The sequence below is a fragment of the Portunus trituberculatus genome, chromosome 9 (genome assembly GCF_017591435.1).
Source record: "Portunus trituberculatus isolate SZX2019 chromosome 9, ASM1759143v1, whole genome shotgun sequence".
In the NCBI taxonomy this organism is placed as follows: domain Eukaryota; kingdom Metazoa; phylum Arthropoda; class Malacostraca; order Decapoda; family Portunidae; genus Portunus; species Portunus trituberculatus.
This window is the reverse complement of record NC_059263.1, coordinates 2052501-2069011: the sequence shown is the minus strand read 5'-3', so window position 1 is coordinate 2069011 and position 16511 is coordinate 2052501. Positions and strand designations below refer to the sequence as shown.

The following is a 16511-nucleotide window of genomic DNA, read 5'->3' as shown; positions in this document are numbered from 1 at the left end:
TTGATATAACACTTAGAAAATATGAAAAACATAACCCAGGTAATAATGTTCCAAAAGATTTAGTTTAAATATTCGTATTTTAAAATTTAAAAATTTTAACTGTAACAAAATAGAAAACAAAAATCTTTATACAACGACGAATCTCTGTTTTCTTTACTTGCATGAAAAGCAAATATTTTCCTTATACAGAAAATGTAATATAATGTAGTTTGGCTGTGCTTTCCATTTTGTCACTATGACTTATTCATGGCGCCGCTAATTTGAATTAAAGAACATTCATTGGACTTGGCAATGTAAACTATGGAGTCGGTAAGGATGTTATATTTTGGTTATTAGTTAAAATATCTATTGGGTCCAAAACTGTAGTGCGTTCCAGTCTGGGCGCCTTTTTTCTTCTCGTGATTTTTTTTATTAATTACGTTACGTAAATATTGTGCCACACAGGAACCTCTGCCGGGGTCACCCGTACCTTCCCCACAGGTCAGTTCACCAATGTTTACCTGCACTCCCCCTGTGTTTCCAGACACAGAGAGTGAAGCAAAGTCAGAATCAACCATCAAAATAAATAAACAGCCCATTACTGTGTGCAAATAAGGTGATGGTTATATATATCCCTGTTCAGACTTCCCGGCGTCCATAATGACCCGGAGCAAGACATTCCCCACCCACCATCCTCCCTCCCCGTGTCAACTAGTCAACATTTCCTTCATTTCTCAGTGTTTTCTGCTGTTGCTCGCCTGGTATGCATAAAGTGTAGTGATAGGAGAAAGAAATGAGGAATGGAAGTGTGTAAGTAAGTGTACGTACCATAGTAGTACTACTGGTAATAGCTGTAGTGTCAGGAGCAGCAACAGCAACATTATTATCATCGTTATGAGTATTAATGTGTGTGTGGGGGGGGCGGGCGAGCTGCTCTCTCTCTCTCTCTCTCTCTCTCTCTCTCTCTCTCTCTCTCTCCACAATTATTTTCTAAGACTACAAAGATAACTTTCCCCTATTAACAATTGAAAAATGTTGTTAATCTGTCACTAGAACCTTAAAAACGTTATGTTCTCTCACCACGATTATTTTCTAAGGCCATAGGGATGATCAATTAAGTGTGTTTCTGCTCTCACTAATGCAGGAATATTATTAATCTCTCACTAGAACCTTATAAACACTCTTAAAACCCTTACAACTTAAGATAAGCTCTATTGGCATACAATCCATCACTTTGATGGAGCTTTGCGGTGTTTTAAGAAAAATTTCAAGACATGTATATCCCTCTCCCGGACTTGCGTAGGGACTGGCATTTAAGTAGTAATTTTCACTTACTTTTTTGTTACCTATAGCCAGTTTTTCTCTCTTAAATAAATAAAAGTGTGGTGAAGGTTTGGTAGGTATAGATGAGGTGCGTGTGTGTGTGTCCCCCGCCCCCCCCATAGCTACGCCACATGCTATCTGTGGCCTAAATAAGCTTTCCAAAGGCACGCGAAGATAGAAAATGGCACACATATCATAAAGTGATACGTGAAGATAGATAAAACACAGAGAGAGGAAAGTAGCATGTGTTAGGTCGAGGAATGGTGGAATAATGAGGTGCTGAGAGAAGGGGGCGATCAGCTGGGCGGCGCCGCGGGGAGGTGGTGAATGTTGTGTCACGCGGCGTAGCAAGGCGCAGTAGCGGGAGGAGGCGGCGGGAGGAGCACGTCTGTCACCATGGCGCTCACACATTTCCTCGACCACCTTCACGCCACTGCACAATTCACCATCAACGAGTACCCGGTGAGGAATGAGGACAGCAGGGCATCGTGCCGCCACCCTGCCAATTAGCGTAGCTCTTGAGTTCCTGATGGTGGTTTGGGCAGCACCATTCACCTTTAACCCCTTTCCACTGTATTGTGTTTGTGTTGCCTGGGAGTGCTGGCAGGGGAGGGAGGGAGGGAGGGCTAGAGGCACTACTATGCTGCCGCCACACACACACACGTATATACGTCTGCAATGATAGAATTCCATTGAGTATGACTGCCTCCCCTTCATTGACAGTTTAATTGTATGGAGTCTTATTTTTGGCTAAGCCCTTGAATACAACGCATCAGGAAATTCCGTTATGCTGCCAGGGCTCGTTGATAGTCACCAAAGTATAATAATTATGTGGATACTACTGATTGCTGCATTATATTTAGCTCTTGACAATTATATTTATAGCTTTCTTTAACACAATGTAGCACAAGGCTGTTATGTTGGCAGTGCATATTCATGTAGTCCCCTAGAGATGTGTTGTGATAGGATAAAATTGTATGTATGTGTGTGTGTGTGTGTGTGGGGTTAGCGTTGTTGCATGGTGCATTATATTTGGCACTTGATTTGGCACCATGTGAGTATCAGTCCTTGAACACCAATACCACCACAACAAGTCCCTGGTTTTTGCAGATCACTTGTCTGGTGGGAGTGATATCATTGGTGGTGCTGCTCCTGGCCCTCTCTCGCCTGCAGGTCTCCTCCCCAAAGGAGATCACGGATGAGATCAAGAGAGAAATAAAAAGCAAAGGTATTTCTTAAGTTGTCACACATGTACTAGGTATATATGCTAGCGATTTACCACAATAGATCAGTGTATGGTTTCTTTTCTGACATTTAATGACTGGGAGGTGTTTCCAGAATCTATATATTCATGCATATTGTTTTCTGTCTCCTTTAGTTGACAATGTCAAGGACTTTGTGGGTGTGGGGACGCGGCCAAGGTTCCGCAAGCGGGACAAAATCTACTTCTATGGCAAAAAGATGCTGCGCAAGGTAATGGATGGTGTGGGTGTGAGAAAAGCAACCTCTGTAGCTCTGTAGAATGGGAGGGCAGAATGTAGATGCCTGAGAAAAGAAAGAAAATGTATAAGAGTTGAAGTTATGGACAGGAACAAATGAAGACTTCTTTCATTACCATCCCTTGAGAGAACTCCCAAAATAGGACTCAGAGTAAAATATATTAAATTGATGTTTCATTCTTCTGATTATTTTTTATAATAAAGTTCCTTGGAAAGAAAAATCACTCGGTTTTTTCTTGCACAAAGTAGTGAGATATCTCCTGTTGACGTAATTTTCTGTGTAAGGCTCAATATTTATGTTTGGAGCATTAATGGTGTTTGGTCTGCAGGTCAAGGCCAACATCCCCACCCGACCTGCAGCGTCACGGCTCCTGGCCAAGCGTCTGGCACGACAGCTGCTGGGGCGCTCGGATCGAGACTCCCCACAGCTGGAGGTGATTGAGCCTCCCATGGAGTACATGCAGGAGGACCTCACACACTTGGACCCCAATGTACCCACAGAGTTTGTGTTTATGCTGCGAAACATCAGGTAAGGCCTGGTGGTGTCTGTTTTGTGTGTCTGTCCCACCGGCACCTTGGTGGAATGTCACACTCATTGTTTGGTATGGTTTGATTGGATGGTCATGTTTAAATGGGGAGTTAAAGAGGTTAATTGTAAGATACGTTGTGTTGGATGGTGTTTGATAAAAAGTTACTTATCTTTAGTGTAAGTCATACCTGTTATCTGCCACTGAGAACCAGTTAATGGTGATGGGAGTGACCTTTGGAGCCCTCACCTTCAGGCCCTTTGTGTGGGCAATGAGGACACTCAAGATGAGGTTTAAATATCACCCCAAAAATATCACAAGTTTTTGCTTAGTGAGCAGCTGTCCCATCTTTCATATTATCATGTTTTTCCTGAAGCATTTTTCTTGAACCTTCCTTCATGATTTCAGCAAGCATTGGTTCATATTCCCCCTAACTCATCTGTGGTGTTGACATGTGTAATAGAAGTTGTTGGTGAAGGCATGGGTGGTCTGTAGCTTAGTGTGTTATTTCAGTCTCTCAGTGTGTAGCTTCTCATGATATTTGCTGATGGTGTAAACACATTGTGACAGATTAACTGAAACTCACATTCACATTGTTCCTGGGACTACAGCAGAAAGAAGTAAAATAAATGTTTTAGTTGACTCCTTAGCAGAGTTCAATATTTATTCCTTTTACCAAGTATTATTGCTGTGAGAAATGTTAGTGTGAGTTGCTGGTGCTGGCAGCCTTGCCCAGATGCATTATGGTAGGTTAGTGGACTGTTCACCTCAAGCCAATATGTAACATGAGTCTCTACTTGCTTTCTGGTGCTAAGTGACATGGATCTTTCCCATAACTTCAGATAAATGTCATTATTAACATCATGATGATGCATCTTAGAATATTTTGTAAAATGCCACTCTCTTTACTAATACACATACTCTGCTGGGTTGTGGTGGGTGTGAAAAGGGTGGTACACACTGGTGTCTTATTGTGAGCCTTTCTTCAAACCTAACAGCCTATGTGTTACTTTTTTTTTTTTTTTTTTTTTTTTTTTTACGTAGGGAAGAGGGCCAGCCAAGGGCAAAAAAAAAGAAAGTTAGAAAAAAGCCCACTTGAGCGCTGGCTCTCCAAAGAGTAGAAAAAGTGCCAAAACTGTCAGCCAGAATTAGGGGAGCAAATGCCTCGATACCTCCCTCTTAAGAAGACAAGTTGTAGGAATTTGGAAATACAGATGCAGGGAGGGAGTTCCAGAGTTTACCAGTGAAAGGGATGAATGATTGAGCGTACTGGTTAACTCTTGCATTAGAGAGTTGGACAGAATAGGGATGAGAGGAAGAAGAAAGCCTTGTGCAGCGTGGCCACAGACTTACTGGCAATCACTATCTTGATCCTCACCAGATTAAAACATTCAACTTCCATCGTGCCTCAAATTCATCATCAGTGACCCAGAATTATGTAATGTGCTACACATTGACCTATCTATCTATCTCTATCAGTGTCTATATAATCTAGAATATTTATGTATTTATTTATTGTTATTGGCATTAAGCTTCTCATACAGGCTCTATTATGTGTGTGTGTGTCTGTGTGTTATATGTCATGTGAGTGCCATTAATTTGATGTGTGTACCATCCTTAATGCAGCACTACTGATTCTGATCCTTGTCACACCCAGGCCAGCTTTCAAGGCTAGGTAATGTATTCCTCACTCCACCACAGGCTGAAGGTTATGCTGCCTCACTTCATTCATCATGCAGACAGTGGCCACATTATAAGAACTCATGCCTTGCCCTTGCTGCTTTTTAGTAAAATGTTCTACACTCAGGTATGCAGACTTGATAGAATGCTTTGGTAGGGTCATTACAGGGTTTAGTCAAGTTTGCATACCAGTGTGTTTACTGAATTATTAAATGGCAGCAAAAAGGAAGAAATTTATCTTTCAGTGGGTGACTAACACTGTGGCCACCCTCTGTGTGGACTCTGGGGAAACAGTCAGCCCACCTTTCACAGTATTGTTGATGCACAGCAAGTATTCTCTTTAATTGTTTGCACTGAGCACTTAGACAAAAAAAAAAAAAAAAAAAAAAAAATGCATGGAATACATTATGGATTCTTTGGTTAGTTCTAAGTTGGAATGAAGGTTGATTTAAAACTTATTTATTCTGCAGTTCTTTGATATGTAAGTTATGTCAATGTTACACTGAATGATAATTATTTGTTAAAGTTGTGCATCATCAGTATAGTAGAAGGGGGCCAGTCTCTGTTTGGCCAGGGTCTGTACATCAGTGTTGCTTACATCAGTACTGAGAGGCAGCCGTCCCTGGTCACATCACAGGTTGCTGGAGTTGCCAGTGGAGTATTAGAGGGAATATTAACCTTTTTCTATATAGATCTTTTTCTGTGTACAATTAATGTTACCAATAGGACTGATAGTATTTGTCAGGTGACACAGCTTAATTGTACTTTCAGCAGCTGGTTTGGAAAATACATCCACTTTGTTCTCTAGAGGTGCATAAGATGACTAAAAGGGGAGGATGGAGGGAATAGAAGGCTTGCTTGGTTTTTGTTTCAATCTCTCTTTAAGAGAGATGTCAGTCTTGTATATGTATAATGATTATAATGAGCACATGAACACCATAACAATGAACTTCACTCACAGCCAAATTCATTCTCACCAAGTTTGCATCATACAAGAATGAAAACTGTTATCAGAAATGGTAAAAATGGGAGTTGGCATCTTTGTAAAGATACTTGTAAATGTAGCTACAGTGTGGTATTGCATATGATGCTGCGGTAGTGTGGCTGTTCTAGATAGAGACACGTTATAAATGACAAGCCTGTTGTGAGATGCACCCAGCAGTTGAGATGTTGTTGCCTCTTATCTGCTGCATGTGTGTCTCCAGGTACTCCTGCCACCTGCCCCCTCAGGGATGCCTTCAACCTGTCCTTGCCTGTGCCTCTTTCAGCTTCACATTACTTTCTTTCATGGCCACAGAATTTATCATGGCTTTGCACTGTGCTGCCTGACAAATGTTTCAAAAAAGTTATTTGGCTTGGCTTAGTCTGGATCTTGGTGGGATGGAATGTTCATGCAGTTATCAGTGATTGCAGTTCAAACAAACATGAGTGCTCAGAAAGTGTGTGTGTGTGATTGAGTGGTGATGGATGTGGGTGTGGTATTATTCACAGATGTTGGTCTTTGCAGAGTGTTTGGCCATTTTGACACACCACTGTTCCTGGAACTTTGCAAGAGTTTCCAGACGATTCACCTCTTCAAGGGACAAAGGCTCTTTTCTATTGGTGAGTTTCCTACAGTATTCATGTTCAAAGAGCATTATTGCTAGCACAGCTGTTACTATGAACAATTATTGTTGGAAGGTATGCCATCACACCACTAAGCTTCTTATATTCTGTAGTGAAAGTGATAAAATAATCCATTGCTGGCCAGGCTACCGTCTCCCTCATCATGGCCACCCTTACCTTCCACTACCCTCCGCAGGTGACAACGACGAGAACATCTACATTGTGCAGAAGGGAAGGATCAGTGTTTACGTCTCGGAGCCCGACGGCAGCACATTCTCCCTGAAGGAAGTGCTGCCGGGGGAGTCCATCATCTCCCTGCTGTCGTTCTGTGACATCCTGACGGGCCACCCTCAGCCCTACAAGACCATTGGGGCACGTGCTGAGGAGAAGTCCATTGTCATGAAGATCCCTGTGGAGGCCTTCAGGGACGTGTTCAAGAAGTACCCAGAGATGTTTGTGCGAGTGGTGCAGATCATCATGGTGCGCCTTATGAGGGTCACCTTCACTGCCCTGCACCAGTACCTTGGCCTCTCCTCAGAACTCATTGACAAGGTGACGACTGTTGGGAGAGTGTGACTCAGGGACATTGTTACTATTGTTATTCTTTTCTTCTTAGAATAGTTATCTAAGAGGGTTATTGGTGAAGGGCAACAAAAAGAGTGAAATAAAAGGCTACCAAGGTGCTAATGCCAAAGGAAAAGTAAGAAGGGTCATCTAAAATTAGGAATATATTTTTGCCTGGGATTTTCTTTAGAAAATAGTATATTTGTGTAGTCAAAGATAATAAGGTAACCAGTGTTGTGTGTCAGGTGCCACGGAGGGACAGCGGAGGCAATCTGGTGCCTTCCCTTGCCTCGCCCAACAAAGTGAAGCGAGACAGCGGCTCCACACCGGACGGGGAGGAGGAGGGCGGGGGACCAAGCACACCGGTCAGGCAGAGCAGCGTACGTAAGATTGTTCTGGTGGACCCCAAGGAGGAGACAGACGATGGTCACTCCCTCAGGGTGGCGACTGAGAAGTTCCAGGCACTGCTGCACCTCGACTCGGACGAGATCCTGCGGGACTCAGTGGAGGTGAGGGACGTGCCACCGGGGTCCTTCCTCATGAAGCAGGACTCTATGCAAGAAACTGCCCTGGTCTATATCCTGGTGGGGACTCTTACAGTGTCCCAGCATGATCCTGAAAGAAATGATGTCAAATTGTTCACTGCTTGTCCTGGGGACCTGGTGGGAGGCCTTGCCGTACTCTCCGGCGATCCGTCCTTCTTCACCGTGAAGGCTAAGCATGGCGCACGCATCGCCACCATTACCAGGGCCACATTCTTCAAGTGAGTCACTGCCTGGCTGTCTTGTCTGGTTCCTTGAATGTGCTGCCATATGACAGCCTGTTGTGGCACTTTTAAATCTTTCACTGTCATGAAACAATTAACAACACTAGAGGTAATGTATATAACATTTTTAAATATCTGCAAGAAAGAAGGGTTTTTGAAGATAATGGTTTTTGAATTTGTAGTCAGTGTAAGGATTGGAATTGACACAACACAAAGACTCTTATAAGAAAGTTTTAGTGTTAACTGTGTGCATCATTTGTTGCTTGAAGGATTATCAAGAAGAACCCAGAGGTGGTGCTACACGTGGCCAACACTGTCATCCGCCGGCTATCTCCCTTCGTGCGGCAGATAGACTTCGCCTTGGACTGGGAGCACCTGGAGGCTGGCAGGGCACTCTACAAGTAAGTCACTGAATGCCATCCCTTTCCCAGAGCCTTGGCTAACCTGTGAATTAGGTAGCAGACTGGACTCTCATCCTCTCTTTCTGTCTCTCTCTCTCCAGGCAAGGACAGACCACTGACTCCACTTTCATTGTGCTGAGTGGACGGCTACGTTCGGTGATCACTCACAAGGATGGACGCAGGGAGGTGGTGGCTGAGTACGGCAAAGGGGACCTGGTGGGAATTGTGAGTCACTTTCCTCCCAGCTGATGGGGCAAAGGAGATGTGTTGTTCAGGTCTCAGTGTTACAGGAAGGTTATACTTTAGGTCATTTAAAATGAGTACAAAGGAGAACAGTTAAAAGGATGCTTGGAGTCAGGGGTATTCCTTACAAGAGGAGATTTCCTTAGAGAGAGAGTGTTGGTTTAGAGTGGGCGTGATGAGTCTGCAGGTGGTGTGTGGGATATGACGATGGTGATGTAAGCAGAGTAAGCAGAGGATCAGTAATCACCACATAAAGGAAATGGTGGATTCAAGTTTAAAAAGAGGAAGAAATAGGTTCTAGAATAAGATGGAGTTGGTTCAACAGTCACTCATTAGGGAGCTTTAAAAGATTAGACAAATTTATGGATAGGATGATCGGCAGAAATCGGTAGATGTATTTGCTACAGTAGGCCGAATGGCTTTTTGTAATCTTGCTTGTGTTGTTATATTGTTATGTGAGTGACATGTGTTGACACAGGTGGAGCTGCTGACACAGACTGAACGCAGCACCACCGTCATGGCTGTCAGAGACTCAGAGTTGGCCAAGCTGCCTGAGGGACTCTTCAACAACATCAAGCTGAAGCACTCTGTCGTCATGACCAGACTTATCAAACTCCTTGGTGAAAGGCTGCTTGGTGAGTCCTTCATTTTTTAGCTTTCATTTCTCTGATTGACTTATTTTCATGGCATTACTTACCTAAGTGTGTGTCTTGTCCCGTGTGGTGCAGGCTCCTGGAAGTCCACGCCCCGCATTCCGCTGGGCTTGCAGGTGGAGCAGAGGCCATCGCAGAGTAATTTCTCCACTGTGGCCATCGTGCCCGTCTCAGAGGACGTGCCGCTCTCACAATTCACATTGGAGCTTTATCACTCTCTCCTCTCCATTGGTAAGCCTGGGCATGTTGTTCACAGCTGTTATCAAATGATTCTTCATTCATTTAGTTTTCACAGCTCTTTCTTGTAAAACTTGATCCCTTCAATTTACATTTCCTTGTCCTCAGCATCTTATGGCATTGATATTTTGGTTATTATGACCTGATGAACAAAACACAATGCTAAACTGCTTGTATTGATGTAAGACCCATAGTGAGGCTAACATTTTTACTCTTGGAATTTAGATTATTGTGGGGCTGACCTTTTGTTCTTGAAATTTAGGTTATTGCGAGTTGAAGGGCAAATCTGAAAGATGTAAAGCTGCTCGTTTTGATGCAGGGCCGACAGTGAGGCTGACCTCAGAGTATGTGGTGCGGTCAATGGGCACCAGCATCTGGGAGTCTGCCAACAAGTACCAGCTGGTTTCCTGGCTGGGACACATGGAGGACCAGCACCGAGTCACGCTGTACCAGTGCGACGCCTCTCTCACCATCTGGACGCAGCGTTGCATCCGCCAGGCTGACGTCATCCTCACCGTGGGCCTGGCAGACTCAGAGCCACAGATGGGCAAGGTCTGTTGTTGTGCTGTTGCTGTGTACTTTGGCAGTCTTTGTAGGAAATGTTTGATGTTCTTGATGTTACATTTAATATAAGGCTTACATCGTCCTTAACAAGTAAAATGTTATGGAATTTCTACTCAGTAAAGAGACTCCTTACAGAAATGTATATGCAACACCACACACCCTAGGCACACTTTCTCACTCACCTCCAGTCCTCAGTAATCCTCTGTCACTAGTGTGTAATGTGTCACAAGTGTGATGTGTGATGTGGTCACAGATAGAAAAACACGTTGAGAAGATGGCGGTGAGGACCCAGAAGGTGCTGATTCTACTGCACCGAGAGGACGGTCCACCGCCATCGGGCACCGTGCGCTGGCTTAACATGCGGTCCTGGTGCCAATCCCACCACCACATCCGTGCTCCCAAGAGAGTCTTTCATAAGAGAACCCCCGCCAAAATTGTAAGTGTGATGACCTGATACCATAATAATTATGATGATGAAGTGTAGAACATGGAAGGTTGCTGACTTGTACCTCCTCCACAGATTGAGTATTACACAGAGCGAGTGTTCTCCACGGAGCCCAACATACACAGTGACTTCTCCCGCTTGGCCCGGGTCCTCACTGGCACCACGGTGGGGCTGGTGCTGGGGGGTGGCGGGGCACGTGGGGCGGCACACATCGGCATGATCAAGGCCATTAAAGTGAGACGTTACTCTCTCAATGGAGTTTGATGAACCAATACTTTGAGGCTCATCAGTTCAGTTCAGTTCATTGCTTGTTTTAAATTTCTTGTGATTACAAATTATTTGCTGGAATCTTTGTACATCTGAAATTAATAGGAATTGTGCACTTTGAATCTCTCTATGGACATTCACATAGTCATCCTTTATTGATACAGTGTCATTAGTACTCATGCACAGTTTAAACTTACATGAATAGTACAATAATATGTTCACATTAATGGGATGGTGTAGGATATGTTTGCAGAGATTATAGTTTGACCAATGTGTGTGTGAGGAGTACATGTCATGTGATGCCTTTGTAGGAGGTGGGCATTCCTATTGACATGGTGGCCGGAGTGAGCATTGGAGCGCTGATCGGGGCACTCTTCTGCCTGGAGGGTGACCTGGCTCGGGTGACTCAGAAGGCTCGGGAGTGGAGCATGGTGAGTGTGGCTGGAAGTGATGGTGAGACATCCACTCTGCTGTGTGATACATTGCACTCATCACCTTCTGTAGTGACTGATGCCTCCTCTGATAGTTCATTATCTATCAGGTGACCTTTTCTTTATGTGGACTGTTTCCTCTCAGACCAGGGTGACTGATGGTTCCTTTCAGCCCTAATAGACCAGAATGCCCTTTTTCTATGTACACTGATGGAGCTGTCTCTCTTCCCTCCCCACAGAAAATGACACAAATCTGGCGCATGGTGTTTGACCTGACCTATCCTGAGGTGGCCATGTTCTCTGGCGCCGGCTTCAACACCCTCATCCATGAAGCCCTCGGAGACACCAACATTGAGGATCTGTGGCTTCCTTACTTCACTCTCACCACCGACATCACCGACTCCACAGCTCGCATCCACACCCATGGTAATCCCCACGTCCCGCCTCACACCTGGGACTAGTTTGTGGCAGGCAGATAGGTAGCAGCTGACTGATAGTTTGAGGAAGTGAGGGACAGGTGTAGGGAGGTGCAATTGCCTCCACGAAGGTTAGGACACATCACAACAAGGTGTGGCCAATATCTGGCAAAATGGAGAAAATACAGAAGCAAGGAGGGAGTTTCAGAGTTCACCTGAAAACAGGATGAATGATTGAGAGTACTAGTTCACTCTTGCATTAAAGTAGTGGACAAAATAGGGGTGAGAGAAAGTAGAAAGCTTGTGTAGTTAGTATGAAAATAGCAGTTATGCCAGATTTTACCATGCTTCCTTGCAGTGATGTGTAATGAAATTCCTGGAGCCAGCTGTACAGTAGAAGAATTTTTAGATTTTGAAGCATTATGAGCACAGGTTTAGAGAAGCAGGTGTGATGCAGGTAATGGGACTTTCTTTCCTTGCTCTTTAAGACTGATGAATGAGGTTACCACCTTGTCTTCAAAAGCAAAGAAAAAAAGACTTGCATTTTCATCATTACACAAGAAACATTTCCTTAGCTCTCTGTGGCCTTGTTGGTATTGATAAAGCTTTTGTGTGTAGACATGAGCGGGTGATGTATCAAGTGTTGGGGATTGTCTACCAGTATTTTGCCATCTTGCTACAAGGAGCTGTGTGGCAGCCAGTCTGTGGTGCTGCGGTGCTCTCTCGTCACCACCGAAGTGTTCCCAGCACACTTGAGCATGATTGCCTCAAAGTACTTAGTTAATCTTTACATATTGAGTCAAATGAGGAACAGATGTGTGAATATCTAAGCTGGATGTTTGGAGGTATGGTTTAAAAGAATCCTGTACAGAGCATGGAGGAATATATAAAGATGCATCATCATAACTGCATTATTAAAGTTGATAATAATGATCACATAATCCTGAGATGAGATCAGGTACCCTACATTCATTGCTTAGATAACTGGAGAGCTGAATTTTCCCTGAGCCAGCCAGTGCTGTGAGTGTTGACCGCTGCTCCTTGTTGATGTGACTGAGATGTGTCCCCCTCCTGTTTGTCTTGTCCTCTGTGTCAGTCCTAGAGTAGTTCATCTTTATGGTTTTGTTTATTGTTCTATTGTTCTCTCCTTTTCCTTAAGATTCCTGTGTGTGTGTGTGTGTGTGTGTGTGTGTGTGTGTGTGTGTGTGTGTGTGTGTGTGTGTGTGTGTGTGTGTGTGTGTGTGTGTGTGTGTGTGTGTGTGTGTGTGTGTGTGTGTGTGTGTTTAGGTGGGTGAGCATGTCTTGATATACTTGTACACACAGTAAAGCAACTATTTCTCAGTCATATTATGTTGGCAAGGTTGATGATTGACTATAGGAATGATAATTACTATGAGTCGTGCTACCAACCAAGACCGTTAATTTATATCTTCATTCATGTCACATTAGAGTGTTGGGTATTTATTGTTCCCTCCTGTGCTGTGTGTACACGTACATAATCTTTGCTTTGAACCCGAGCCAAACAGTCTGTGCAATTCACTACACTCCCTCTCCACATACTCCCTCCCCCCACACTTCCTCCCCACACTCATCACCCTTTCTTTGTATTGTCCTCCCACTGAACACTTGAGAATTAGCCTCAAGTACTTCCTTTATCAGACCTCCCTGTGTTGTGGTGCAAGCTGCTGATCCAGCTGTAAGGAAGTGCACCCACATCACTGTGTACTTATATCACAAGTCTTCATTGAGATGAATATACATATCATATTAAAGTGTGTCAGTTTTGAATGGTAATTGCAATTAATTGTGCTTTTAGTCAGGCGTACAAAGATGAATTTTGTATGAGATTTGTATGGGACTTTTCCTGCCTGTCCTCTTTTAGGTTGAGACAGAACCTTCTCTGGATTACAGTCTGACAGGCTCTTTCTGTGGGTGCTTGAAACATTCTGAGTGTGTTGGAGCATTGTCAGCTTTATCATGTGTTAGAGCTGTGGTGAGAGTGGACACTGTGAGATGCTCTGAAACAAAGGGCTGGCTGTGGTGGCAGCATTGTGGGTGCCTGTGCAGCTTTCCCTGAGTGACACTTGGGTGATGCTTGTTGACTCAGCTTGTCCATAAAGCTTGTGAATGGAGCAAGTTGATGGATCCTGCTGGGAATTGAGCAGAGTGAGAGAGTGGTTGTATGTAGGCTTGCTCAGAGTGAACCAGCAGGAGTGATGGAATTGGTGATTTAGGCAGTGTGTCATCCCAATGTGTGTTCATAGATGACAATCTGATTTTCTGTTTATATTTGGGGTTTAAAGCTCTTAATTTATTAAAAACATCCATCATTAGAGCACATTCACTTGTATGCCATAGTGAAGCACTGTGTTTGTGATGCTGGTGAGTGACAACCTGGGACTAAACTTGTCTCTTTGTACAGTAAATAGAGGCTGTGAATTGTGTGACTGAAGAATGAATGATGATGATGTGAAGCTTAGGGGAAAGCAGCTTACAGAGGGTGGGTCCTGGGGCCTGTGGTGGGGGAGGGTTTGAGGCTTTTAAGGCAGCCCTAGGAAGGGTAGACTCCAGTATTGGAAGAGTTGACACCAGCATAATGACCACATGCCTGGTCACAGTTTGCAGCATGTTTTATTATAATAATGAAGGTGAAGTAAGACTAAGACACCTAGTGAGTGATATCTAATAGTAGTACAATTACCTGCAGATATGTAGAACATGAGCTTTTCTCAGTGATTATGCTGATTGAAAGTCATGCCATTGTGCCAGTGTGCCAATATATTGCTTTTCATTCCTAATCAAACTGTAAGCCATTACACATTTGATTTAAGTTAAGGTTTACACTAATGCTAACTGTAGAAGAGCCAGAGGTGGTATGGTGGTAGGCGTGTGTGACGGTGCCACCCACCACAGCACAGCACAGCAGGCAGACCTAGCTGGGGTATTAAGTGGCCGTGGGTGTTGCAGGAAGCACTTGGCGGTATGTGCGTGCCTCCATGTCCCTCTCTGGGTACATGCCGCCCATCTGCGACCCCCAGGATGGACACTTGCTTCTTGATGGCGGATATGTCAACAACCTGCCAGGTATAGCTAGGTTACGTATGCTAGACTCCACCACCATTGCCACCACCACCACCCATCCTGCTGCCCATAGCCTCTTGCAGAATCATAGATACTATACTTAGGAGATTCTGTTGCATGTGTTTTTTTTTTTGTTTTTTTTGTTTTTTTTTTTTTTTTTTTTATAAGAAAGACCTGTATTGAATGTTGGCGGAGCGATGCTTTAGTAATTCCTATGGGATCTGAAACACCTGTCAACTTTTTCTTCCATGTCTGAATGGTTAAATGTCTCTTCTTGGGTGTGAAAGGTACTGATGCTGATTTCATGCTCTCTTTAATTTTCATTTTTTTTTTTTCTTGGGTTCTTTTCACGATAACTTTCACATTTGGTTTCCACATAGACATTTCAATTATGAATAGTCAGATCCAAGTTAATTTTGGTGAGTATAATTGTGTTTAAGGTAATTTGGTTGGTTGATTTTTATGAAGTTCATTTGAATACTTTGTGAGAATGTGCATTGTGTGATAAGCCAGGTGGTGTTAGTCTCCCGAAGACTGCAACAGTGCAGCAGTGCAATGCGTTAGTCACTGTTTTCTTTGTGCTGGAAGATTCTGTGTTGTACTAGATGAGAAGCAGACAGTGAGAAGTGTTAATGTGTCCGTCGGTGATGTGGTGACATAGAGGTGAGGCGTTGGGACGTTGGGGCAACATTGGAAGACAGGTGAGTGAAGTGTTAGTTTTGTGTGGGTCTTGGAGCACAGCCTGCCTCTGGTGATGATGCATCCCTCCTCCACTCACTCGTGGTGGGGTGAGGTTTAATTGTAAGTCATTTCACTGTGGTCAGGTTGTTTCCCATGTTAGACTGGCTAGATAGTTTGTGATTAAAACATGCAACTACATCAGAGTAGAGTTGCCAAGTCATCTTGCTCTGTTGAAAGCAACATGACAATAAGCAGAAGTGATTGATTGATTGGATGAAGGCATGACAACACCAGTCATGGTAATGCATATTGTAGAATTATTTTTGCATTGGATCATGACATGAAAGTTCTCAGTGATTATGATCAGTGATTATGATCAGTGATTTCACAGAAATGTGTGATACAACAAAAAGTCAATGAAAGCTGAGGAGATGATTATTGTGAGAAAAGTGTTCCTGAGATGATGCCTGGGTGATCATTAGAAGCTGAATGTATGTTTGTGTGTGTTTGCGTTTGCGTTTGCAATTAAGAGAAAGAAAGGAAGGTTAGTGGTTCCTGTGTTGTAGTTTTGAAATTTGAAAACACTAATTATTTGTGTTGTAGTGTTGTACTAACCATTATGGCAGAGGGGTGTTGCTTGAATCAGTAACTAACACAGGCCATGGCTGCGGCTGCAGCTGCTGTCCTTGCATTACTGTTCTGTTGTAATTCTGGGAGAACAGATCAGAATAACAACTGTTTGGATTTTAAATGCCATCTTCATGCATGGTCAGGTCTTTATACGAAAATAGGTCACTGAAACATCCAATATTGATTTAATGACTTGCAACCATAAAAAAAAATGAAGCAACAAAATTAGAGAGTTGGAGAAAGACACCAGAGAGAGAGAGAGAGAGAGAGAGAGAGAGAGAGAGAGAGAGAGAGAGAGAGATTGTGATGAAGAAAAGATGGAGAAGGTGGAAGGATCCTCAGTTTTGCTGGAAGATTTTTGAATGATGTGTTGTTGTACATCAGCCATCAGTGGCGGGTCAGGAGGGATTGGCTTGTGTTGCTGGTTTGTGCTGTGAATGAGCAGCACCAATAGTTTAATCCTCCACAAACCACATCAGCCACATCAAGAAATTTATTCTCATTACTGGAATTATTTGT

At 43.6% G+C, this 16511-nt stretch overlaps 1 protein-coding gene across 3 annotated transcripts in view; it reads left to right on the top strand.

The window, feature by feature from the left end:
• The first annotated feature begins 1464 nt into the window (after nt 1-1464).
• Nucleotides 1465-16511, top strand: part of LOC123501183 (neuropathy target esterase sws-like) — a 22920-nt gene continuing 7873 nt past the window's right edge. Inside the window, exons 1-17 of one of the 3 annotated variants that reach the window (XM_045249834.1) lie at nt 1471-1764; nt 2413-2530; nt 2681-2775; nt 3131-3330; nt 6516-6610; nt 6810-7165; nt 7423-7940; nt 8213-8344; nt 8446-8569; nt 9066-9222; nt 9316-9471; nt 9797-10029; nt 10295-10477; nt 10562-10720; nt 11065-11184; nt 11424-11610; nt 14568-14684. In XM_045249834.1, coding sequence (XP_045105769.1) covers nt 1699-1764; nt 2413-2530; nt 2681-2775; nt 3131-3330; nt 6516-6610; nt 6810-7165; nt 7423-7940; nt 8213-8344; nt 8446-8569; nt 9066-9222; nt 9316-9471; nt 9797-10029; nt 10295-10477; nt 10562-10720; nt 11065-11184; nt 11424-11610; nt 14568-14684 — 3016 coding nt within the window. In that variant the 5' untranslated portion in view covers nt 1471-1698. Of the gene's footprint in view, nt 1765-2412; nt 2531-2680; nt 2776-3130; nt 3331-6515; nt 6611-6809; nt 7166-7422; nt 7941-8212; nt 8345-8445; nt 8570-9065; nt 9223-9315; nt 9472-9796; nt 10030-10294; nt 10478-10561; nt 10721-11064; nt 11185-11423; nt 11611-14567; nt 14685-16511 lie in introns of all 3 variants that reach the window. The other 2 variants (XM_045249836.1, XM_045249837.1) reach the window with 2 other exon arrangements.